This window comes from Anoplopoma fimbria, chromosome 1, assembly GCF_027596085.1.
Source record: "Anoplopoma fimbria isolate UVic2021 breed Golden Eagle Sablefish chromosome 1, Afim_UVic_2022, whole genome shotgun sequence".
NCBI lineage: Eukaryota > Metazoa > Chordata > Actinopteri > Perciformes > Anoplopomatidae > Anoplopoma > Anoplopoma fimbria.
The window spans coordinates 3,651,324-3,677,922 of NC_072449.1; the positions used below are offsets into that span (position 1 = coordinate 3,651,324).

The following is a 26,599-nucleotide window of genomic DNA, read 5'->3' on the forward strand; positions in this document are numbered from 1 at the left end:
GTCACCTATCAATCAATTCATACAATATAAGTGTATGTTCTGTATATGTGATGATGTCACATGAGTGCTGAATCAACTCATTATTAAACTTTTATTTCCTCTTTTTCCTCTACGTTTCCTGTTTTCGCCAACTTATTCTCTCCCTCCTTATCTCCCACTCTCCTCTTCCTCCTCCTCCTCCTCCTCTTCATCTCATTCACCACTCTTCTGCATCCTCCATCACTCCCTCGTCCGTCTTCCCCCTCTCTCTTCCTCCGGTACTCGTTCATTCGTCGGGCTGCTGAGTTTGCACAGCGCCGACATCAATCACAAACTAATAATGCTATGTAGGAAAATGGATAAAGGGAGAGATTATTCATTTCTTTTCTTTTTTTTGAAGGATTGTGTGGAGTGAAAACTGTGTATCCATAAAATGCAAACACACACACACACACACACACACACACACACACACACACACACACACACACACACACACACACACACACACACACACACACTGCTGGTGTTTTAACTTTGTCCTGTGGTCTTATTTGTCCTCCAGGGTTAGGGTACCCGTATGCTCTACAAGCTCCAGCCAAGGACTTTATCTCCGGTAAACAAGCAAGCAAAAAGCAGAAAAACGTCCGTATCATTCCCAGTCTGCCCCCCAACTACCAGCTACCAATCCCCCCCCCCAACAGTCCTCCCCCCAACCAACCGCGCTACAGCTAATACCGCTGCATTGCTACCCCCATCATTAATCTCTGATAATTGCTCAGTAAGTGTTGCTACAACTGTTTTAAGCGCTTCAGAAAAGTTTCCCCATTCGCTTTGTGACGTATTAATGTGTGTGTGTGTGTGTGTGTGTGTGTGTGTGTGTGTGTGTGTGTGTGTTTGTGGAGGAAAATTAAAAGCGAAAGTCTGATGATCCTGCAGTTTGCAAAGAGGCGTCCACACCCCCCCCCACACACACACACACACACACACACTCACCTTGTAGGCTTCATATTAATCAACAACCAACATGAAAAATATCTCGTGTGTGCATATTATTCCCATTCTGCTGTGTTTCTCCACGTAAGAAAGAAAAAAAGACTAACTCACCCAGGCCGGCCTTATTACAGCTAGCCCCGAGCCCTAATGGAAAGTAATAAAGAGCTCTGAACGTCGCAGTTTGGCTGTGTGTGCGTGTGTGTGTGTGTGTGTGTGTGTGTGTGTGTGTGTGTGTGTGTGTGTGTGTGATAGGTGTGTGATAGGAGATGAATGGTTCTGATTAGGCAGTGCAAGCTGTGTGACAAGCCTGATGATGAATGGTTCTGATTAGGCAGTGCAAGCTGCGGACAAGCCTGATGATCAATGTCTCTCTTCTCTTCTACTGCTTAAAAACAGATGAATGTGCCATGGCTACACACACACACACACACACACACACACACACACACACACACACACACACACCCATGCACCCACGCATGCATGCAGTGTTTTTCATCAACTGTGTGAGTGCGTGTGTCTGCAACTTTTAATACCTTTTGTTCCTCCAAAAAGATTGATGGTGTTTTTGCTTCATTTCACCGCTTCCATATGTATGAATGCATACACACACACACACACACACACACACACACACAAACACACACACACATTATATGTACAATGCATACATGCATATATATATGTGTGTGTGTGTGTGTGTGTACTGTGTGTGTGTTGCTGTCATTTTTAAAGAATTGCAAATGCATGTGCGACGGGAAATGCTCTGAAATTGGTTACGCCACGGTATGAAAGTGTAAATTGAAGTAGTCGTGTGTGTCTGCAGAGCACTGCGGAACGGAAGTGCTGACTCGGCAACAGCAGAGATGGGTAGTTGGGAGAGTAGTGTGGGGGGAGGGGGGGCGGCGGCCTGGACGGGGCGAAAAACAAAAAGAGAGAAACGAACGGATGCAGGGCGGAAAACGGAAGGATGGTTTGAAGGAGGACTCGATGTGGGAGGAGAGAGTAGGGAGGGAGGGAGGGAGAGGAATAAAAGAAAAGGGGAGAGAGGGGGAGTACATGGCAGAGGTCTGGGGATTGGATGGATAAAAATCAATTGAGATGGAACGAGGGAGGCAGATGAGAGAGGAAAGAGAGGAGCAGTGTGGAGAGTCAGCAGCAGCTCCCTCTGGCTTTTGGTTCACCGGGCTTTCATCCAGGAAATGAAACGACTTACCTCTCCCCCGTGTGGTCGCGCACAAACACACACACACACACACACACACACACACACACACACACACACACACACACACACACACACACACACACACACACACACACACACACACACACACACACACACACTCACCCACACTCGCGTGGATGGACTCTCACTGTCATCATCAGTGCCACCATCTGCCTTCCTTTACTCACTCCTGTGTGTTTGTGTGTTTTCGCGTTTGCCACTGGAGAAATCATCGGTGCCTCGGTGTTGATGCAGAGTCATTTTTTGCTCATCATTGTCATCATCGGCGGTGTTTGACTGGTGTTTAATTGAGAATTGTAAAAACAAAAAACCAGAAGCATCTAATCATTAGTTCAAACATTGGGTCCCACACTGAGTAATGCTGAGTAAACAGACACGTCGGCTCACAGGAGTTTGTTTTAGACTCGTACATGCTAGAACTTTTGCGAGCTTTGAAACCAGTTTGTCTTCCTGCTAGCTTGGAGAAAACAAAACATTTTATTATTAAATGTTTTTAATGTTAAAATTCTTTAGATTATCTCTCATTCCAGTCGGCCCGGCTGATTTTATTGGCTGGTATTAACTTATATTTTGTATTGACATGAATGTTGGCAAATAAAGAACAAAAAAATTGCAGTAGAGAGGTGCTTAGAATTTAGAAAGTGTCACATCAACATGTGTTTGTCCACTGCTGATAAGTAGCATAACATTTTTGTTTGTGTTCATGTAAAATTATTTGTGAAGATTTTTAAACCCACAAATATTGATAATAATAATAAATAAATAAAAGTAACCCTTTTGTGCAACTAAAAAATTTTTTCATTGTCGATAAATATACTGAAAAAATGTCCAAAATATGGAGGGAAGGAACCACGCTGCTGCTAGTGAAGCATGAAAGCATGGTGGAATTAGCAAGCTAGCAAGCTAACTGGCCAGTCACTAAATTGTAGAATTTAACAAGTTAATGCTTCGTCCACACGCTCTTGTCGTGGTGTAGGAAATATAGTAAAAACTAGTTCTAGCCAATCACAGCACAGTTGATGCTGCGTTAGGCTTTCGTCAAACAGAAGTGGGCGTGGCTTAATCCGAAGCGGGTTGGAAAACGCTCCACGCTTCCTGGATAGAAGCTTGACATGACAGCAAAAACTTGTAGTCAACTTGAGATCCAGTTGCAGTAAGACCTTAATGCATTTCTCATAGTTCATGTTGGGGCCATAGTATTGATCTTTGAGTGGGTGTGCCTGTTTGCTTTGAGATGATAAGCTGTATTGATCCAAGAGTTCAGTGAAAAGTTCAGTGCTTAGACTCAGAGTTGAAATCCAGTGTTCTGAATAACCAGGGACAGAAAAGTTCTGTTATGTTGTGATTCATTATAAGGCTCCTGGCCTTCATTAGCCAGTATGGTGGTGGTGTTTCATGCAGGTGGAAGCAGAGGTTGGGATTTATTTCCACTTGTTTTCCACTCTGTGATCTGAGGTGACGAGCGGCTCCAGAAGTAACGGTGTGATCAGAAGTGGGGATCGGGAACCAAGTAGTAGTAGTAGTTTCAGCCTCCAATGGATCAGGACAAAATACTCACAGAACCATTATTCAAACAAACGAAACCAAAGCTGCAGCGTTTCTTGTCTTTTTTTTAAGTAAACATATTCCTTAGGAAATTGAAAGCTTTAGTGCGCAACCGACATAGTTTGAACATTAGGCTTAACCTGATGCAGAAAAAGTGCTGTAGTTATTATCAGCAGCAGATGAGTCATTGACTTAGCTTTATGAACAGAATCTAAAGTGAGAAATGTCACCCAAATACAAAAAAATCATAAAGAACGTAGTCTGACCTCAGACTTTAGCCTCAGATGTTCAGCTTGTTAACATCCCCCTCTTGCCTTGAGTTCTGAACCCAAACCAGAAGCTCATTCACTTCTTGGTGAAACCAGGAAGCAACCTCCAGTTCTGCTGAGTGAAGCCAATGCGGAAGTATCTTAAGACTTGCATTCTCTCTCCTGTCCATCAGGGGGCGACTCCTCTGGTTGTATAGAAGTCTATGAGAAAATGACTCTACTTCTCTCTTGATTTATTCCCTCAGTAAACATTGTAAACATGAGTTTATGGTCTCAATCTCTAGTTTCAAGTCTTCTTCAATACAGCATGATGTTCATTTAGTAAATGATGCTCCATTTAGAGTCAAACAGACCATAAAGCAGGGGATGCTTTAGGGCGGGGCTACTGTGATTGACATGTTGGTATTAGTGCAGTATACAGCGTCTCTACAGCATTCTTCTCTCCAAATATGGTCACTTCTGTTCACCGGTTGCAAAAAAAAACAAGATTGGCGACAGCCGAAATCAAAGATGGCAACGGACAAAACACTGAAACTTGTGGGTCCACAAAGCAATGTGTGACGTCACCATGACTACGCCCACTTCTCATATACAGTCTACGGGTAAAACCCTAGTTATGCAACATTCCTAACAGCTCCACTTGATATCGTTTCTCTGCTTTTATATGCAGAACAATATCTCAGTTGAGTGTGTGGGTTTTATGATCACCCCCTTAAGAACCATTAAACATACATGACACACTCTTTGGAAGCGATTGCAGAGGGATGCAGGGGCTGCTTTTACATAATAACACTGGTGTTAGTGCTGGTCTGTGTGTGTGTGTGTGTGTGTGTGTGTGTGTGTGTGTGTTACACCATTCCACCTCATTAAGCAGACATTGTACTGCCGCCATAAGACGGCCGCCACAACCGCCGTCGCCCGACAAGCAAACGGAGTGATGGAGTGCGAGACAAGATGTTCTGCCCGCTCGTCCGGGACCGATGCCGCTCAACGCATTTACATATACATCACCGCCTTTTACATCTCATTAGCATAAACAACACATTAACATGAAGGAAGGAGCGAAGGAGGGATGGATTAGTGAATGGAGATGCTACAGTTGTGCCATGTTACGCACCAGAGGAAACGTTTACAGATGCTTTGTTAGTTTTATTACTCCGACATCGGTTATTTTCTGTCTTTAGGGGCCAATTTGTCTTGTTAGTTTTTACACTTTGTTCTTCCCGTACTTAGCTCCCTTCTCTCCTGTGCTGCCTTTTCCTTTCTCCTCTTCTTTTTTATCTGCAGCTGCACAAAACGGCTCGATTTCCCAAATCAATTCATTTCAGAGGAATCGGTTGATTAACTCGGGGCGAGGTAAATCCTTGCAGGGCTTTTGAGTCAACTTTGGTCAACTTTAACATACTCATTTGTTTCGTTGGCCAATCACAAAGCATCCTGATAATGCAGAACTTTGAGGGAGTTATCCAATAAACTCTCATCCTCCACTTCTAGACAAACTTGTGCTGGCAAAGTACAAACTTCTCAACAAAGCGATGCATCATTTTTACTTTACTCTATGATAGAAACGTGTGTCTTTAGTTAAAGTCAGGGTTGGTAATCTTGAGAAACTAAGAGTACTCTAGACTTACAAATTGAAAAACTGTTTTCAGCTCTTTTCCAATTAAAGCAGCTAGAAGGTCCAAACGCTTCTAAATCTAGCGAGAAAGTGGCCAGGTAGGCTGGCAGACCAGAAGAAATGCTATATCGTGAATTATATCGTAATTTAGATTTTAAATGACCTTTATCCGGACAGAAGATTTGACTAAAACCTTTGACCTTTGTTCTGCACTGTACAATACTTTATGCCCCCCCCCCTCTCTCTTACAAAGTTTCTGTGTAAAGAGCAGAAGAGCTGAATGGTCAGATTTGCCCGTATAATGTCTGTATTAATGCTAATCTCATAACTTGGTGTCTCTCTTGAATCTCTCTTGTAAGCATGAAGCTTCATAATAAATGTGGGAGCACATGCACACAAAAAGGGGCATCGATCTCATCGGCACGACTCTGCAAAATTGAAGCATTAGTGGTACAAAAAAGAGGCTCTTTTACCCTTTACACTCTTTCATAACTGTCACCTTGCATAACTAATGAGGGGCTGATTTGAATAATTGGGCTTTATGTGGGAGCGGTGGCAGGGATTCTGCGCCGTTAGTGATTTTCCTCAAGTGTGTGTGATTTTCCTCAAGTGTGTGTGTGTGTGTGTGTGTGTGTGTGTGTGTGTGTGTGTGTGTGTGTGTGTGTGTGTGTGTGTGTGTGTGTGTGTGTGTGTGTGTGTGTGTGTGTGTGTGTGTGTGTGTGTGTGTGTGTGTGTGTGTGTGTGTGTGTGTACTCTGCCTACCTCCTGCCCTCGTTTTCAGCATAATCGCATTAGCGTTAAACCAATGTTGGTTTTCTGATATACTGTTCTTTTAGTAGAAATTACTTACATTATGTATATGGTTCAGTTTGATGTGTACAAATCATCAAAATGTCTTTCATAAACACGGTCTTCTCTTATTAGAAAATTCAGTGTGTAGGGATATCATTTCTATGGAGCCCAGCAGGTGTCAGGAGTAGTATATACAGCACAGTCATGGCTTTCTCAGCAATAATGGTTAGCTTTTGCTGCTATCAGTTAGCACTGTGTAGTAAAGCGTCCAGCCCCAGTTTACTTCTCCTGTGTATTTATATTATATATATTATAACTATGTAAAAGAGCTAATTATCCAATTTTCTGAAAAACACATACACAGAAGTTTGTTCAGCGACACTTTTGTTTTTCCAAAATCGTCAGAGAGTCTTTTGACTGTCTAGACTGAAAAATAAAAGCATTTTGCTGCACAATATGTATGTAAAAGAGAGTGAATTATCCAATTTTCAGATAAAAAAAACAAAACAGAAAGTAGTTCAGCGACACTTTTATTAATTAAAGACGAAATAACATAATATTGTTTTTGCTGCACAATAATGATATATCTAATCCATTTCTTACGGTGCATTCGTAATTCCTTTCCAGATTGGTTTTAATGACATATTTCATTGTTCTTTTTGTAAAACAAAAGCTAAATAATTATACGCTTTTTTTGTATGAAAATTTTAAATATTTGAAAGAAACATCAATATATAGCATTAAATTATGTTTCACGTACAAAGTTAGTTAGAGATATTTACTTTACAGATACTATCTTTGTTTTGGTTTGAAAAAAGAAGCTCAACTCACATTAAAATCTTTCAGGATTGCATTTCTATAACGTGTCCCTTGCAAGCACATCGACCTTATAAAAGTGCAATACTTAATTTACCGGAATGCCCCTAAAACCTGTTCAACCTGTATTAAATATCTAATATCAGTAGTTTCATTCCAAAAATAGTTATCCCTTGAATTGTCTAAACCAAAATAAATTCAAGAACACACAAGCACAGCAAGCGGCAACCCTTGGCGCTGAAAAATGAAGCCAACAAGAAAGTGCAGTTTCCTCAAATGGCCACTTGAGGCTGGATCCAAAAGCGAGTCAATCCCCATAGACCTCAATGTTAAAAAGCCCGACTTTACAGCGGAGAAAAACCTGTTTAAAGTTTGGTACAAAAAAATGATTTTTGTCTCTATAGCTGCTCAAAGTGTGGATTTTTATACAACTCACCTGGGCGTGTCAGCTTTGAGTGACAGGTGGGTGCTGCAATGGTTGGAGACGCCCACTTTCGACTTCACAACGGCTATTCAGAAACAGATGGGTGACGCCATGGAGACTATGTCCAAACTTTACTGTGAACGGTTTATGGAGCACGCTCACCTACAGTTCCTAAATGCCAAGCCAAGGAACTGTATGCACCGTGTATCCAAGGCAACGTAAATTAGTCTCAGCAGGTATGTGGGCATTTTGTCTCTTGCCGAGGAGAGAGCGAGAGAGGGGGGAGAGGGTAAAGAAAGGAGCGAGTGGAGGGCAGCAGATAAGGCCTGAGAGGAGAAGATGAGCGGTAAAGTCAGGGTTGAATGTGATTAGCAGAAAGCAGTAGAAGAAGAAGAAGAGGGGGAGATGGAGAGAGGGAGCAAGGGGGTGATTGGATCAGGGAAGGGAGGGATGAAAGGGGAGAGGGTGAGTCAGGAGGCGAAGGAGAGTGATTGGGAACTAGCATGCTGCTTATTGCATGCCATGAAGAATAAATTCAGCAACCAGTCTGCAGGGTCCCCACGTGTGTGTGTGTGTGTGTGTGTGTGTGTGTGTGTGTGTGTGTGTGTTGTGTGTGTGTGTGTGTGTGTGTGTGTGTGTGTGTGTGTGTGTGTGTGTGTGTGTGTGTGTGTGTGTGTGTGTGTGTGTGTGTGTGTGTGTGTGTGTGTGTGTGTGTGTGTGAGCAGCAGAAAAAGCTATTAAGAGCCAACTAAATTACATCTCCAAAAACAAGACCAACACCACACAGACACACACACACACACACACACACACACACACACACACACACACACACACACACACACACACACACACCATGTTTAGAAGCACAAACAAAAAATCATGTCTGCACACATGCATGCTCTCACACACACACACACACACACACACACACACACACACACACACACACACACACATTTACATTGACTAGTGTCTGGATGACAGAAGGGGTCCAAGAACACAGACGGCCCGTGGGTGAGATGACGCACAAGCACGCGCACACACAGACACACACACACACACACACACACACACACACACACACACACACACACACACACATGCTGGAACACAATCTAAATATACACATGTACGAAGCCTGTTTCTTTCTCAGACTTGTCACAAAACTGTCTGTGGAAACGATAGAAAGCAAAGAAGAATCAATGTGTGTGTGTGTGTGTGTGTGTGTGTGTGTGTGTGTGTGTGTGTGTGTGTGTGTGTGTGTGTGTGTGTGTGTGTGTGTGTGTGTGTGTGTGTGTGTGTGTGTGTGTGTGTGTGTGTGTGTGTGTGTTTCTTTCTGGAGGTGTCTCCATCCCTGCAGCATTCATCCCTGCAGCATTCATCGCCCTCCTGTCTGTCAGTCACACAGAGGTGTCAGTCTCGCCCCACTTCAAAAATGTATTTGATTTTTATGTTTTAGAGATTTTGTTCTTACCCTTATCTGTGATATCTGGTCAGCAGCGTTTAGTCTGCGTGTAAATCTATAAACCAGAGAACAACAAATGTCTTGTGTTGTGAGCTCACCTCTAATGAGTTCAACCACAAACGTTATCCCTGCCCCATCTGATCTGTAGCGTTTCTTCTCTGCTTAAAAACTCCGACTCCAGATGAATAACTCTGATCTTTACCACGATTCTTAACTGTAAGGGGAAATTCCTAGAAGTTCTAAAGAGTTTTCTTAAAAATGTAGTTGCTAAGAAGCTTCATGAAAATGGCCCCTGGTCTGTTTTGTGATCACACAGATATTTTTTTGCAAATGAACAAAGAGGAGAGAACATTCAGTCTAATGGGCCCTCTGAACTACTAAGCAGTTTTAGGGCATTTTTATGCTACGAAACATTTTGTCTTTATACTGCAAAATAAAAGTCCTTCAACCCTACGGAAACAGCACACATGATGTGTTCAAGGACTGTCGGATGGATGAAAGTCTGGCAATCATTTTTTTTACAGCTTCTGGATATGATAAATTGTGTAGTTTTGGTGATTGTTTGAAAAAAACATGCTTTTCAATGCCGCCGGTGGGTTTCGGGGTTCAGAGGGTTAACATGATATCACCAGAGTTTCGATTAAGTTTCACTCACTTTTTCCCAAAAAGCCCTCTTCTTGGCTTTAAGGAGAGAAATGTAGAGTAAGTGGAGGGATGTTTACTTGGTGAAGGAAGATGGTTTTCTGCCAAATTACTTTTCCCTAAAACTTACAAAGAGAAAGAGATTCTTAACAGGCAGCCAGGATATAAATATAATACCCTTTTTTTGGCATTTGTTCTTTCTAAAGAACATACTTGGCATGTTCAAGGAAAGGTGGAAGTGTATTCTTAAAATACAAATGATTACTTATAATTAAAAATGTAAAGTTACATGAACAATTGTTCTATATGCTGGAGCTCAAAGGAGAAACTTGGAGGTAAAGAGACAAAAACAGTGCATGAGAGTGTGATGACTGTGAGGGGAACCCCACTGCTCTGCCTGCACAGGACAAAAGGGAAACAAGGACGGGTCTGGAAGAGAGGAAGACGTGGTGTGAACGAGAGAATTCATGAGTTACGGTGTGTGTGTGTGTGCACATCCTAATGAGTCATCATCGAACTGATGTTTTGTTCCAGCAATCAGTCACAATTAGTAACCGTGTGTGTGTGTGTGTCTCAGAGTGTTGTGCAGCGTATTAGCCGTGAGTTTCCTGTTTGCTTGCAGGTGAGTAAAGCAGATCCGACCCTGCCTCATGCACTGGTTTACATCTGTGTGTGTGTGTGTTTACATGAATGTGTGTGTGTGTGTGTGTTTTTGCTTTGTAGTGCCTCCATCTGCTGTGATTTTTTTTTTTGTGCCGTGCGTTTAATATACATTAGGTGTAGTGGATCTGCGTGGTCTGCTGTGTCTTCGGCCTCTTGCACCATTACATTGTAGGTGATGTATTCACTTAACAAAGTGCTGCGTCATAACTTCTGCTGGACGTAGTTGGCTCTGGTAAAAGTAACAAACTGCTTTTTTTTCTGATATCATATAACTTCTTGTTGGCATTTGGCGTCCTCATCAAAAGTAGCTGGCTTTCCATCCTGGTTTTAGTTATTTTACCTTTTTCCTTAATTAATAAATGAAGTGATATTAAAGAGCTGCGGCACCTAAATGACAAAAAATGTATTAAGTCACTTACCTCTAGAGATTTCTTTCCTCATTTTGGCGCCATTTGAACAATAGTTAACATATATTTGTTTGTGAAACTCATTTAAAATTCTTCTTTAGTAAAAGTGTCCTAATTACTCAGTCATCCACAACCTATGTTCTACTGAAATGGTCCCAATACAAACTTTTGTCAGCTTGAAACCTGATCTAATACATACAATACAAACTAGTTTTTTTTGTGTTGTTGTAATTTTGGTGAATTGAACCTTTTAAATACAGCTGCCACCTGAAACATCCGCCTTTCCCATAATGAAAAAGATATATTTCACAGCTTGTAAAGTTCCTTGTTATTTCCTAGAAAGGAACTGATATGGGACTTCAAGTCATAGGAAAGTTCCCAGAAAGGACAATGTGATGTGGTGCTAATTAAAGGGCAAATGGTGGCAGTGTTTAATTGGTACACTCTCAATTAATTGCAAACATAACCTGGTCTTTTAGTCAGTTCGCAAATGAGGTCAGCCAAACATGCAAAAATATTTTAAGGTCAAGAAATGCAGATGATTTGGTTTCAAATGACAAATGAGTAGTTTAAATGGAGAAATGAATTGAGCTTTATCTCTATTTTGCCTGTAAATAGTGTAAAACGTAGTTCGTAATATAGATCCTTCCATGAAATTATTAAGAAATGATCGATTGGTAAAATAATGGTTTATTGTACCATGTTAAAATTGCATTGACTCACCTATGGAGGGTCATCAAAACAAAGTAAAACCTTATTTAGGGTTATTGGGCATCAACATGTTTACTGTTGCTCAGCATTTCAAAAGCTGTTGGATGGAAACACAGCAACTGTTGTTGGACAATGTTGCCAAGACTCGCTAATGGATTCAATGCTGTTTGGCACCGCCCAAACTTTGATGGGAGTTCCTGGGTAATGTAGTTGCATTGTGTTTTTGTAGTCCCTAACATGTTATGTTGTGTTCCTGCCAATCCCTGCAGTCTGCACGGTTCGCTGTCAGAAGTTCCTGATCTCGCGGGTCGGGGAGGACTGGATCTTCCTCATCCTGCTGGGACTCCTCATGGCCCTGGTCAGCTGGGTGGTGGACTTCTGCATCGCCATCTGTCTGCAAGGTGAGGCACGGAGGGAGAGGGGGAGAGAGGGAGAGAGGGAGGGATTGGATTTTGTAACAATTTTTTGGAGAATGAATAGTGTCGACAATCGAGGAGGAGAAAAAGACAGGTGATTTCAAAAGTGAAGGATGAATTGTTAGAAATAAGGAGAAGAGGAGTTATTTATGATGTATGATTCATGGATCCAGACAGGGAAGAAGGGATTAAAGGTTGGAGCACAGGGAAAAATGCAAAGGTCAACTCTAAGGATGTCACGATACTGGAAATGTAGTAGTCAAAACCATGTTTGACTACTACATTTCAGAGAGAAATGCCAGAGAAAAAATGTTTTACTGCTGCTCAATCTTGCTTCCACTTTTAACCAGTGGTCACTCAGTGTGCAGCGATAAAATCCCCCTGCAGCCCAAAAAGCATAAAGCAAAAATTGTAAAAGAAAGGTCGGTAAAGGTGCCAACAGGACTACTCTGACTAGAAACGAGGTCGAACCAGTGAAGCCAATGCGGAACTTTCTTAAAATATATTTTTTTTGATGGCCAGCAGGGGGCGACTCCTCTGGTTGTATAGAAGTCTATGAGAAAATGACTCTACTTCTCTCTTGATTTATTCCCTCAGTAAACATTGTAAACATGAGTTTATGGTCTCAATCTCTAGTTTCAAGTCTTCTTCAATACAGCATGATGTTCATTTAGTAAATGATGCTCCATTTAGAGTCAAACAGACCATAAAGCAGGGGATGCTTTAGGGCGGGGCTACACACTGATTGACAGGTCGACACCAGAGACGTATACGGCGTCTCTACGTCACTCCTCCGCATTTCAAATATGGTCACTTCCTGTTCACTGGTTCCAAAAAGCCACCATTGCAAAGGCCGTAATCCAAGATGGCGACGGCCAAATCGTCGAACTCAAGGCTTCATAACATCAGCCCATAAACCAATGGGTGACGTCACGATGACTACTTCTACTTCTTATATACAGTCTATGATTGTGACTCATTTGATTATGAAATTTGGATCCATGGAGCCATTATATCTGTAAAAAATTCCTTGAGAAAAATCTGTGATGCCATCACAATGTCAAAATGATTGTAGTCTCTCCTCTACAAATACAAAACCAGGAGAGGATAATTGGGGAAAATATATAGACTTACATATACAAATTACAATTTGACTTACATATACTCACTTATAACATACAGCTGATGCAGAATATGCATAGTTTGTATATTAGCTCATTAAATCACCTTGAGGGTCGGGGAGCCTTCGGTTGTGAATGCGTCGGCTGCTTGGACACAGTTATACTTTCTTGCAAATCGAGTTTTGTGTAAATCTGTCAAAGCCTGTTTTTGACTTATGGCGTCAGTAGAATTAAGAGGGCTGCAGCTCCCTTCAGATTTATTTCATTCAGACGGAGAAACATATGAGCCGTCCAACATTTGTTATTGCAGTGAGTTCCGGAAGTTAAACTCCGGAGACATCTGTATAATATTTCAATTCAACGGGACATTTTCTGAATGATCTTGGCCCAACAGGAGCCCGTAAATACAGAGAGATTGCATTCGGGATTGGGCCCTTGGGACAGTCATTGGAAATTGCTGCAGAAGTTTTCAGTGTGTTGCCTGTGGTGACTGAAAAAGTTCTTAAAGGGGTAGAAGCAAGGAGGGAAATAAACAACAAAGGGGCAGAAAGAAGTATGTGTTTAAGAGGAAATGGAGAAAGTTTGAGGGAAGATTGGAAGAAGACGTGAGGGACAAAGTAAGGAATAAAGGAGGCGAAGGGATGGAGACAGAAAGGAGTCAAGGTGGATGATGGGATGGATGCATCGATCATCTGCAAGGATGCAGGAAACTGAGGGATTAGTGAGTGAGTCAGCTCTACGTTCCAGGAAGAGGAAGCTAAACGTCTTAACATGATGAGGGAAGTAGATCTGAAACCCGACGGGACCGGCTCTAATTCAAATGGATTTCTAAGGTTCTCTTAGTGTGTGTGTGTGTGTGTGTGTGTGTGTGTGTGTGTGTGTGTGTGTGTGTGTGTGTGCGCTCAAGGAGAAGCCAACCTAGTCTTGTCAGTTCCAGTTATGGTGTACAGTTCTTTTAATTGGATACAGAACATGACTAACCACCTGTCCTGAGAAGACACACACACATGCACACACAAGTGCACCCATTTTTCCTGTCTTTAAATGGTTTATATGACGGCTCTCCTGGATGTACATTTAGCCCTGTTTGTGTGTGTGTGTGTGTGTGTGTTTCTTACTGTGTGTGTGTGTGTGTGTGTGTGTGTGTGTCTGTGTGTGTGTGTGTGTGTGTGTGTGTGTGTCTGTCCACAGCACAGAAGTGGATGTACGGCGGTCTGGACAGTAACGTGTTCCTGCAGTATCTGGCCTGGGTCACCTACCCCGTGGTCCTCATCACCTTCTCTGCCGGCTTCACGCAGATCCTCGCCCCTCAAGCTGTTGGTACGACAACACACAAAACATAACACACACACACACACACACACACACACACACACACACACACACACACACACACACACACACACACACACACAGACTGTTGATAGAGCAAACACACAACACATAAACACCAGAGATGCCTACAAGTGGCAAAATAATCACATTCAATTACCTTGATTAATTGATTAATGGAAAAATGATTGCTAGACTAATCTATGTCGGAAAATAAACTTAAGCTCTATATTACTGTAGATACATTCAAAAACTGTCATTAAGAGCTAAGAGAATACTAAATAAAAACAAGCTAAAATACAATAAATGATTTAATAAAAGGCAGCCTCGATTTAAACTGAGGGTTTGCAACTAAGTGAAAGTTATTCCAGATATATGGTTCATAAGAACTGGAGTTCTGAATGATTACTCAAAGATTATATATTAACTATATTAAGTCATAGTGTAGCCCGCTCCCTGTAAGTGCTGGCCCATAGGTGGGGGTACTGGAAATGCAGACATGGAAGAAATTGTATACCTTCCCAAACCCATTCAGTTTTTGTTCTTCAGCCTCTTTATCTGAAGGCTAAGACGTGACAGGAAACCCTGATAGCGTTCCTTAAAAGCTGTTTTCCAGCTACCACCATGATTTCATTGTAATGAATTCCAAAACAACTGCAGTAGTTGCTACCGTACAGTGTTACACAACACAGTGACACACTGTCAATCCCCCCCGAAGCCCCTTAAGGCTCTGCTACTTCCCCAGGGGTGGGCCTCCACTTCTATAGTATCTGATGAGGGAAGCAGAGAAATCCTCCGTGAGTTCTGCAAACAACTACAAGCTGTGTTGTACTACAATGTAACTAAAGTTAGGTTACTCTGAATGCAGTGCAGCACTCCCATCAGGTGCCTGAAGTATAGCAGAGGCTAAAGAGATGAGTGTGCTCCTGAGAATCTGAGGTATCTTCTGCTTTTAGTGAGATCCACCTACTTTTCTCTTTCACTCTTCACCTTTCTGAACCACTGTTTTAGACCGTGGTGTAAGTAGGAAAGTGTTTTTTTCCAGCTTCCTATGAAAAAGAAGCCAGGATGAAAGTATTGATAATAATAAGACACGTCATTATCACATTCATAAACTGGTAGAGGCAGCAATAGACGGGGAATCAGTTAGCTGTTTACACGAGAACATGAAAACTCTTATTGGCCCACTAATGATAGCTGCATGCAGTAATAACGTACATGCAGTTCTGCTGAATAAGACATAACGAAGCATCCCAAAAATATAACAAATAAATATAAAACGATGGAACTTGGAAGCTGAAATTCTGGTTGCAGAGTTTTGCAACGACAGCAGTGTTTTACTGAGTAGAATGTCATCAAAATTTGACAAGTAATTAATACGTCTGTTAGCAGCATTTCAATTAAGAAAATGATATTCTGGGGGAGGAGGGTTGCTAAGATTAAAAGTGCGTATCCTTGCAAAAAATCCCATTTCTAAACTCTATTAATTATCCAGAGAGTTTTGAATTAAATCCAAAAAGCCGTGGCAGACCATTTTAAATTAATCCAGTAGCTCCATTTGCAATGACATAGCGCAAATAGTGCATAGTTCTTTGAAATTAGCATACCATTTTTTTTTCATCCAGTTGTGGTTTAAAGTCTTTGTGCTAAGCTAACAGCTGCTGACGGTAGCTTCATTTTCACCGTACAGATACGAGAGTCAAATCAATCTTCTCATCTAATTCTCTGCAAGTCATTTACGTGTTTCCCAAAATGTTGTACTATTTTGCTTAAAGACTATGATGTAATCGATTAGTGTTCGTTTCGTTGGTAAAGTCGGTGTGTTTCCACTTAAACAGTCAGTTTGCTCGATGCCTTTGGTTTCTCTCTAAGTTGATAGTCAGCTGTAAGCGCCCGCTGTGCTCCTCTGCAGGTTCAGGGATTCCAGAGATGAAGACCATCCTGAGAGGAGTTGTGCTGAAGGAATACCTCACCTTCAAAACCTTCGTGGCCAAAGTCATCGGCCTCACCTGTGCTCTGGGCAGCGGCATGCCCTTGGGCAAGGAGGTAAGACGCACACACATCAGCTTTTACTACTCTATGGGGCCTTTGATGTTTGGGTGCAACCATCTCACAGAATGGGAAGATGATGGAACATGATTTGACAAACACACACAGCACAAGCTGACCAGTTTTTCAATCAATGAGTCAAACAATACATGACTCATACGACAAGAGACAAAAATCTAAGCTCCTCAAACGTTTGTTGAGGGAAAACTTGAGGTGAAATGACTCATGCTTTCATGTTTCTGTGTGTGTGTTTGCTCCTGACACACATACACTTTTCCAATACAGAACCATCTTGTTATGGCTGAATTTGTGAAGCAAAATCAATTTTCAACCTTGCCTCTTTATGTTGGAAGTGCCAGCTAAACTCAAATGCTGACCCATATTCAACAGTTATGTTGTTCGCAAACACATTTTCAGTGATTCACAGAAAGAAAAGAAAAAAACATAGCTTGTCATTTAAATACAGAATCCAGACTGGCACCAAGCTGCCATGGGGTTTGTACGCCAGCTTACACAAAATCCATCCCACTAAATACGACAACAGAATACCAGCTTTCTGCGGCTTCAATTCAATTTGATTAGCAGTCATCAAAAACCCATATAGGTCAAAGTTAGCAGGTTGTAAAACTGAATCAGTGCATACCTCCTTTTCTATATTTACATGTTACTCAATAGGCAACCTGGCTGGTCAGTTCAACTGCATCTCTCACCACCACTACGCTGACGACACACAGCTTTATATTTCAGTTAAGTCATGAGTAGTACTGGGAACCTCCATGACTGCCTGGCTGCTATTAAAGAATGAATGTCGCTGAATTTACTTCATCTAAATTCTGACAAAACTGAGCTTCTTCTTTTTGGTCCTGATAACTTTGTCTCGAATGTGAAATCCTGCATTGGACAGTCAAACATCAGAATCTGAAGTTTAACTATTCTTCACTCAAACAAGCTAGTGCAAACCTGCTTTTTCCAACCCTGCAACACCATAAACATCGATGGGCATCATTCACCAATATCTTGACTTTTTTCAACACACCATACTATGACTCTTTTAATTTTTATGATTTGATATTACCTTTTTCCGACATGCAACACAATGCCGTTTTTTCAACATACTTTACTTTGACTTTTATGCCGTTTTTTTGACATGCTATACTACTAACTTCCTTGCATGCAACTTTTGCATCTATATGAACTGAAGCATCTTGTAACTTTGTTTTTTAAGGTGCTATATGAACCAAATCTTACTTACTTACATACAGAACTGACATGCTACAATAGCTGAACTTCCCAGGGAAGCATGACCCTCCCCAGCTCATTCCCATTCCAGTTCCCTACATCCCTGCAGCATGAATTACAAATGATATACGGCAAACAATGGAGCCCATATGCTTCATGTTCAGGGCGAGAAGGCATAAAAACAAGATTGGAAGAGTTTTGCAGATTTGACTCTTGTCCTGGTCTACACCCAGAGGGAGGGAGAATACTGTTTTTCTGGAGATTTTAGGAGCTCCAGCCAAAGCTATGCAGATGTTGTTTATGTCTTGTGGACTGGTTGTGTGTATGTGTGTGTTTGTGTATAATTTTGTGCACATCGCTGTTTTCTTCTTAGCAAAAACATTTCCAGGTAAGAATGGCATCCCCCAAAAGACTGCCTAGCCTGAAGACATACTGAGAGGAAAATATATTTTCTCCACACACACACGCAAACACACACACACACACACACACACACACACACACACACACACACACACACACACACACACACACACACACACACACACACACACACACACACACACACAGGCCTTTTTGGTTTGCGCACTACGGCTGCGGTTTGGATTGAGCCTCTCACTTCCTCTAACGGGAGCACGATGTGATCCTCTCACTTTTAATCCTGTTAGTTCTACTCTGAACTTCATCCACAGAATTTTAATATTCACTGCGGTCTTTGTGGTTGGTGGTGTGTTTTCAAAGTTATGTGCTGTCCTGTTTGACACAAAACAAACAGCTTATTAAGCTGTTACATGTTAACCTGTGTTTTCTTTTCATTCTGTCAGGGTCCGTTCGTTCACATCGCCAGTTTGTGTGCTGCTCTCCTCAGCAAGTTCATGTCTCTGTTTGGAGGAATTTATGAGGTAAGTCTTGTTCTTGTTCTTTTTATTTTTCACTTTTTCTCCATTCTGCCCAACTGCTCAATTGTTTTACCAGTAAAAATGTATATAAAATCGATTATTTCATTAGTTTTCCATATACGCTCTGCTCTCCATACACCGTACAAAAACAGTTTCAACCACCTACTCAACTCTCAGCGCCATGTTTTCATCCATGTCCTTCACTCATACACCGCGTGGTAATTCAGTGTGACATGATCAGAGTTGCCTTCAGTTATTATACCGTGCATATAGAGCAATAAGCTTAAAGCTGATTGGCTGAAACCTGAAAGGTCGAAATCGAGGGGTGAAAGAGAAACTGATTACTTAGTTTTTTCGGGTAATAAATTAATTGACAGTTAATATTCTAAAAAGATGCTAGACATGAACATCAGTAAAATAAATGACAGGTAAGCGCACTGCTATTTGTGGTGAACATGCAAAGACAACATTATCTTGTGTAGCATTTCTAAAGGAAAGTTTATTTATTCGCACTTCATTTCTTTAATGTTTTGGTTTGTTTTGTACTTCATCGACAAACATAAAATGTTTCTCATCGGTCTGGATAATGCTAGCTGGCTTAAAGCTTAAACTTACAATCAACATTTGTTTGGCCACTTGGGGGCAGCAGAAACAAGTGGTGAACACAACATTAACATATCATCACTGTTCAAGTTGACATGGACATTTTTTTTGGCAAAATGGATCCACGCTTATGTCCATCTGATGAATGTGAGAATCACTCTCCTTTTAGCTCTGTTTTTGGTCTCCACCTACTCCTGAAAACAGTTCATTACAAGTTTCGGGTCGTATAGGAGTCAGCTTAAGTTATTTTGTATCAATTCCTTGATCATCAAAAATTGATCAGAAAAGCAGCCAGTGATATATATTCAGAGTGCATAGTGAATAATGAAGAGGAATGGGGTCGAAATGGGGGGAAAAGCTGACATTTTCCTAAGTGTATGAAGGAAAGTGAAAGACCTGAAAATGAAAGATGATGACAGCAGGAAAAAGAAGAACAGAGAGAATAAATGAGAATGAAGACGAGTGTACAGTTCAGGACTGCAGCCTGATGCTTCTATATCTTTTATTTTTTTACTTAGTACATCTTTTTTTTCCAGAGCAGAGAGATTAAAAGATATGAGCTTCAAAACCTGACAAAAGCTTTTTGTTCATTGGTTAGAATTGTTCAGCTAAAAAGGGTAAAATTAGCTGTGCACACAAGCACATTTCTTTCAGTTTTCTACATCAGTTTATTTAATCTCTTGTAAAGTCAACCACCAGTTAAAACCCGCTTCACACAAGTTTAATTAGTATGTTATTTCTTAGCAATTTAGATCTTCAGGGAGGAAAAGATGCAGATGGAGAAGTGGAAAAAGGAAAGCAGTATCATTTTCTTTTTCGTCCTCCTCCTTTTTTTTCCTTCTCCTCCATCTCCTCCGTCCGTTGGGATCGTTGAGAGTCCGGGAGCTGTGAGGAAGGCAGAAAAAATCCTGACTCTCATCTCTCTGTTTTTCTGAAGACTTGAGCGTCTCTCTTGAGGGATGAAATGTTGGGAAGAGGTGGAGGGTTTGAAGACGGCACGTAGGGCCGCGAGTCTCCGCGCTGCATCCACAATATGTCCTCAAACCGAAGGAAGGAAATGTAGACAACTGTATTGGATAAACTAAAGGTATTTTAGAGGAGCGACTGGATTGGCCATCCATGTTCAGAGAGTGGAACAGTCTAAAATATATTCTACCTACAGTAGTTGGCAAAATGTATGTGGACACCTGCACATTCAACCTACGTGATTAGTGCACATCCAACCCAATGGGCATTAATGCGCTGCCATATCAGCCTCCACTCTTCTGGTTTTAGTCAGCAGATTTATGAACATGGCTGCAGGGATTTTCGTGTTATATAAGCATTAACGAGGTCCAGCAGTGGTGCTGGGCGATAAGACTCGGCTTACAGTCTGTATTCCCCTAAATGTGTCGTGGTCCATGCACTCCAGATAAGAATAAATCATAGGAATTACATACCAGCAGTTGTCGATCAAATAATGGAGAAAATGGTGAATGTTTTATACTATGAATTACAAGAAAGCTCATTAAAATGTGGAGTAGTTGATCCAAACAGTAGCTTTTTATTCTCCAGACAAATTCCAAAACGGAGTTAGAAAAGTAAAGCTCTTAGTCTCTCATTAATTTTGAATCCTCTACTGTAACCTGAAGGGAAAATTGTCTTTTAAGCAGGCATGCATGGAACTCAAACAGCCTTGAACATCAAGCATATTAAAACACATAAAACATATCCTATCAATAAATAAAGCATGCATATATTAAAGCTTAAAACATAGGTTTTCACCAATTACACTCTACATAAAAGTAATAGCACTGCATAAATGGTCCAGGGGCCTTAAACTCAACAATTATTCTATGGAAGACTCATTATCAGCTGGTAAATGAGCATCAACAGTTAGAGGGATTTTATATATCTCACACTGTTTGAGGAGACTTTTAGTTGTCTAAATGTCCATCCATCAGTGTTATTTTGTGGCAGCTCAGTGTTATTTTAAGATAAGATAAGATAAGATAATCGGATGGGGAGGATGATTCAAGCTAAAAATAAAAAATAAAAAATAAAAATAAAATAAAACAAGTATTATAAATAAGCAATAAAAAAAAAAAAACAGTAAAAAAACAACAATAACTGATGCAGAGAAAAAACAACAACTATTTTAACTATTTTTAACTTTTTTAACTATTATTGTAATTTGATTGAAAATGTGAGATACATCAGACTCATTATTGTAATTGGATAGAATGTGGAGAAACATGCCACAAATCTGACGTCCATTGATTTACTAAAGTTTTGGTTTGGCTGAAGATGAATGAGGAAGCTGAATTCTGCATTTTCTTGCCTGTAGAAAACTTTCTTTCTTTTACAAACGATGAACTGAGTTGACATTTCGAATGCTGTTAATAGAGTGCTGCAGGACTGAAACCAAGGAACGAGTCAGCGTTTTTCTCTGCCGGTTCCTTCATCTCCAAGTCGATGGAATTTTCCGATCGATTTTTTTATTAGATGCCTGAAACAAGGTCTGTGGTTAACACGAGCTTAAGATATTCTAATGTTTTGTTCTGAGATATAAACTACATCAGTAAATACCCCTCGTGTGGATTTAAAACTTTTCAAGCATCGTAAAAAAGTGTCTAAAAAGCGTCTAAATGAGACCACTAGACGTCATCACTGGAACACTAGTCCTCCTTTAGCTTAGTGATGGTGACGTGAGGTCATGTGACCGTGGTGTCGTTCCTTTATAGCCTAAGGTTAGCTTTTTAACTTCTGCTGATTGTATTCACAATATCAAACATCATAAAAGTGGTCATTTTTGAGGATTATCTCGTTGAAGTATCATAAACTTTTGTTTGACAAATAGCTTTTTTTCTTCAATAATTCAAAGTCCAATGGAAGAATCCAATTTGGTCTTTGTGATGCTAACTTTACGAGGTTGGCCTACAAAAATACATCGTTCCTACAGCTCTCTTAGTTGTGACAGACATTAGTTTACAACCCTGCATCAACACATTCTGTCACTCCATTTACCTTCTTTTACTTTATGAATTTTCCATCTGCCAATCCACCTTTTTTTATCTCCAGTAATCATCATCTTCATAATCCACATTGTCTCCCTCGGTTACTCCCTCCCCTCCCCTCTACAGTGTTGTGCTGCATTTTATTGCATATTAATGCTGAGAGTGTGTGGAAGTGTCCCTCTGCTGCAGTATCTGCTCCTCTCCAGAGTTTGAAGTGCTGTATGCTAATGCACCCTGTGGGCTGTAAAACCAGCTTTCTGTTTCAGCGTTCAAGCTTTCAATAGCTTGTTGAACTTCAAACAAAAAAAGAGAAAATGAGTGATGAGTAGTACAACGCATTGTTTGAAACAGATACCGGATCAGAAAAATGATTTTCCAATTCTATGAGTGTAGTAGCTGAACTCTGTTTTTACTCCCATGCTTCCTGAAGGAGCCCAGTCTTGTAGGTATTAAGGTAATTCTATTCTCAATTCCCAGCATGCACCACAGTCAATGTCACCATCATCTGCTCTGGTTCACTCTTGTCAAATTGTTTAACGCTGCAAAAAAAGGTATACAATATTTATTCTAGTGTCCAGTGTCCAGAACATGTTTTTATCCCCTTACAATGACACATTTCAACAAAACCCATCCTGACACAGTCGGTGTCTTTGGAAACTTTTGGGATTTCCACTAGAATTTAAAATGATGCCTGTGGGTTTGAACAATGAAGCGAATTCAGGAACCAGTTGTACAAAAAGTTTTTATGAATTTTTCAAGACCTCAAGTTTTGCTTCTGCTGACGCTGCTGAAGTTGTTATTTCTTGCGTCTGCTGATTTCTGATATCAGAATTTTAAATGTTAAATCCTCCCTTTTGATCTTCCGGGTGATATTTCAACCAAGAATGAAGCAAAACTGGTAAAAACCTTATGAAGTTCTGTATATGGAGCCTTCAAGCTGTAGGCCAATGACCAAATCTCATAAACACACATCTGCATATATCAAGTAGAACAGTAGAAGAAGCAATTTACGACAAGTTTCTGCGTTGAAGAGAATTTGCTTGAATCAGACTCTTTCAAAAACTTCTCAAGAACAAAACTTAGAGTACGTTTAGTACGAGGAACAGGAAAATGTTCTTGCATGTGGCTTCATGTTTGACTGCAAAACGTGTTTTTGTAATGACTCAATTGTGAACATAACATCGCACAGTGTCAGAACAAACAAATATGTTTTAAACTTGAAAGAAATGGAAATATTCCAGCCCACTGGCATTTAATATTTAAAATATATATATATATATATATATATATATATATATATATATATATTCACTTCAATGTGTTTTTGCAGTGTAAGCTGTATTTGCTATATGTCTATAGGCGGCCTCTTAATATTAATGTGCGACCATGTTTCTGTGAGAGGTGTGTGTGTGTGTGTGTGTGTGTGTGTGTGTGTGTGTGTGTGTGTGTGTGTGTGTGTGTGTGTGTGTGTGTGTGTGTGTGTGTGTGTGTGTGTGTGTGTGTGTGTGTGTGTGTGTGTGTGTGTGTGTGTGTGTGTGTAAGCTGCTGTGCTGCATGCTTATCAAGAGCTCCACACTTTACATTAAAACCAGGATAAGCCAAAACACACACACACACACACACACACACACTAACCTCTCTTTAACACTGCCAGGTGCTTGAAGGAAGCCAGTCTCATAGGAATATCCCAGGATGCACCGTGTTCCTCTGCCCTGCGGTCCTTTATTCCTTACCGCGCGTTACACTGTAACTCCTCCCCTGATGGGAACCTCATTATTATCCTTTTATAGAGGGACGTATGGATGCTCTTGGTTTGAACTGTGCAGTTGGAGATGTTTTAAAGCATGAAACTACTTTATCAACTTATTTTTTTCTTACATTCTTTTGGTTACTTGTCAATGTCTTTGCTCCATCGGCTTTGTGAATGTGATCGAATTGTTTGTTCTCAACTGTCACTTGTTGTCCAAGTCAGTGTTGTCGGTAATTTAGAGATTGTCATTATAGTTATTTTATGTTCAAAGTATTATATTTAATTTTTGATAAGTCTACCTTTTTTATTTGTTCTTGCAGCTACTAACTCAGGTGGATAAATGGATTTATTAAACCCAAATTTGGAAATTATTGTGTTACAACAGCAGATTGTCCACACATTACACTGGAACAGAAAATACACAGTAAATACACATATCAAAACTAGAGATATATATTTATAGAATTCACCATATGAAGAATACATTTGAATACACTATAAATATAACAAACTACAACAACTAGAAGGTAAAATACAAACATAGGAAAACATACTTTATTATATAAACAGAAGATATAAGTGTGCAAATTTGTTAAAATAGCAAAAGAAATGAGGTAAAGTGAGAGTATAACGGATTAACCATGTGTGAGGTTATTAAAGGATCAAAACACCGTGAAACTATAAAAATGAGAGTTTGCTGTCGGACAGAGGTGAGGTGTTGTAAAAGGTTATTGCTTTTATTTAATTCATTGAAATGTAAACTTATATCTGTGTATATAATTTGTGTGTTTTTCAGAATGAGTCGAGGAACATCGAGATGCTGGCGGCGGCCTGCGCTGTGGGAGTCGGCTGCTGCTTCGCCGCCCCCATAGGAGGTGAGTTGGCACAGAAACATATACAACTGTACATCATGTAACATACAATTACACAAAGTGAGCTTTATGTCGCTCAGTGGGGATGTTACAGTGAAGGCAATAACTCTGTCTGCACATCTAAAACCATCCCAAGTTAAATTTAGGGCCTCAGTACGAGCTGGTGCTGATCTCCCAACAGGAGTTTGTGTGACAGATTTATTTGTTTAGAGGCAGGCAGATTTTTTTTCTGCCTTTGCTTGCTCAGTTATTTTATAGCTCTGGAGTCTGTAAGGACATTTTTACGGAAGCCCTGAGTGGTAAGGGAGGGGAAAAAACACAAGCGTTGATCCATTTTCTAAGTCTGATCTAAATGGTTTTGCCAGAATAATATTTCTAAGTTATTTTATTCATCTGTGAAAAAGGGTGGAAAATAATGTTGATAGGTGAATCATTTTTTTTGTCAGTTGTTTTTATTTTTTTGTCAAGTTTATATATTGTTGTAATACTCATTTTGGCCACAAGAGGCTGAGGTGCACCATAACCTCATGTTAAAAAAAAGATTAAGAAAAACAATTGATTAAATTAATTAATTTCACCATGCACTCTAGACACAATATATAAAACAATTGTGTTTTAACGACGTATGCAATTAAAGCTCACCTGTAAGAAAACATTCATGCTTTTAGCCCTATTTAGAACGTGGGTAAGTGGTGCATTTCAGCCTCTTCTGGTCCAAACAAGTATTACAACAACTTACAAAAAAAACATTCACCTGACATATGAAATAAAAGTAACTTAGAAATTAGTCGTGGAAAATGTTTTTTTTTCCCAGTTGTTTCACAGATGAACATGTTTTTCAAGGAACAAAGGTTATTTTGGCAAAACCTTTGTTCTTCATCTGCTCTTAAATTATAAACACAAGAGGTAAAATAATTAAGATCAGAAGAAGAAAATGAATCACCTGATCTTGACCCTCAGAGCTTCCATACATTTGGTATCATAAATAAAGAATACGTTCAACAGCTTAGAATATGTTTGATAATGATGCTGGTGAACAAAAAACACGTTCTCAGTCATTATTAAACAAGTAAAACATAGTCACAAGGATTTTGACCGTCTAGAAATTTCATTTTCACTTATTTACTTTCCTGAGTGTTCATATTTTAAGTGGCATTTAAATATACCTGGTACCTCTTTGGCAACAACACCATTATCACTATATCGCATTTGTCTTTTTGTGATGTGCTGTTAATCATGCGTGACCAAGGCTTTTGTAATTAGTTTCTGGTGATCAAAAAAATAATTCATTTTAAGATTTAGATTTTATGCAATGTGTGTTTGTGTTTCAGGTGTGTTGTTCAGTATTGAAGTAACATCCACGTTCTTTGCGGTGAGAAACTATTGGAGAGGTTTCTTTGCTGCTACCTTCAGTGCCTTCATCTTCAGAGTGCTGGCTGTGTGGAACAGAGACGAAGGTAAGAAGGACTTCTGCTCAAAATACTTTATTCTCTCTGCTGTCCAGCAGGGGGCGACTCCTCTGGTTGTATAGAAGTCTATGAGAAAATGACTCTACTTCTCTCTTGATTTATTCCCTCAGTAAACATTGTAAACATGAGTTTATGGTCTCAATCTCTAGTTTCAAGTCTTCTTCAATACAGCATGATGTTCATTTAGTAAATGATGCTCCATTTAGAGTCAAACAGACCATAAAGCAGGGGATGCTTTAGGGCGGGGCTACACACTGATTGACAGGTCGACACC

At 40.2% G+C, this 26,599-nt stretch overlaps 1 protein-coding gene across 2 annotated transcripts in view; it reads left to right on the forward strand.

The window, feature by feature from the left end:
* clcn2c (chloride channel 2c) overlaps positions 1-26,599 on the forward strand; it is a 142,039-nt gene that overhangs the window by 57,800 nt on the left and 57,640 nt on the right. For both annotated transcript variants that reach the window (XM_054606633.1, XM_054606704.1), the window contains exons 3-8: positions 11,849-11,980; positions 14,308-14,436; positions 16,361-16,494; positions 18,561-18,638; positions 24,781-24,859; positions 26,188-26,313. In XM_054606633.1, coding sequence (XP_054462608.1) covers positions 11,849-11,980; positions 14,308-14,436; positions 16,361-16,494; positions 18,561-18,638; positions 24,781-24,859; positions 26,188-26,313 — 678 coding nt within the window. The remainder of the gene's footprint in view (positions 1-11,848; positions 11,981-14,307; positions 14,437-16,360; positions 16,495-18,560; positions 18,639-24,780; positions 24,860-26,187; positions 26,314-26,599) is intronic.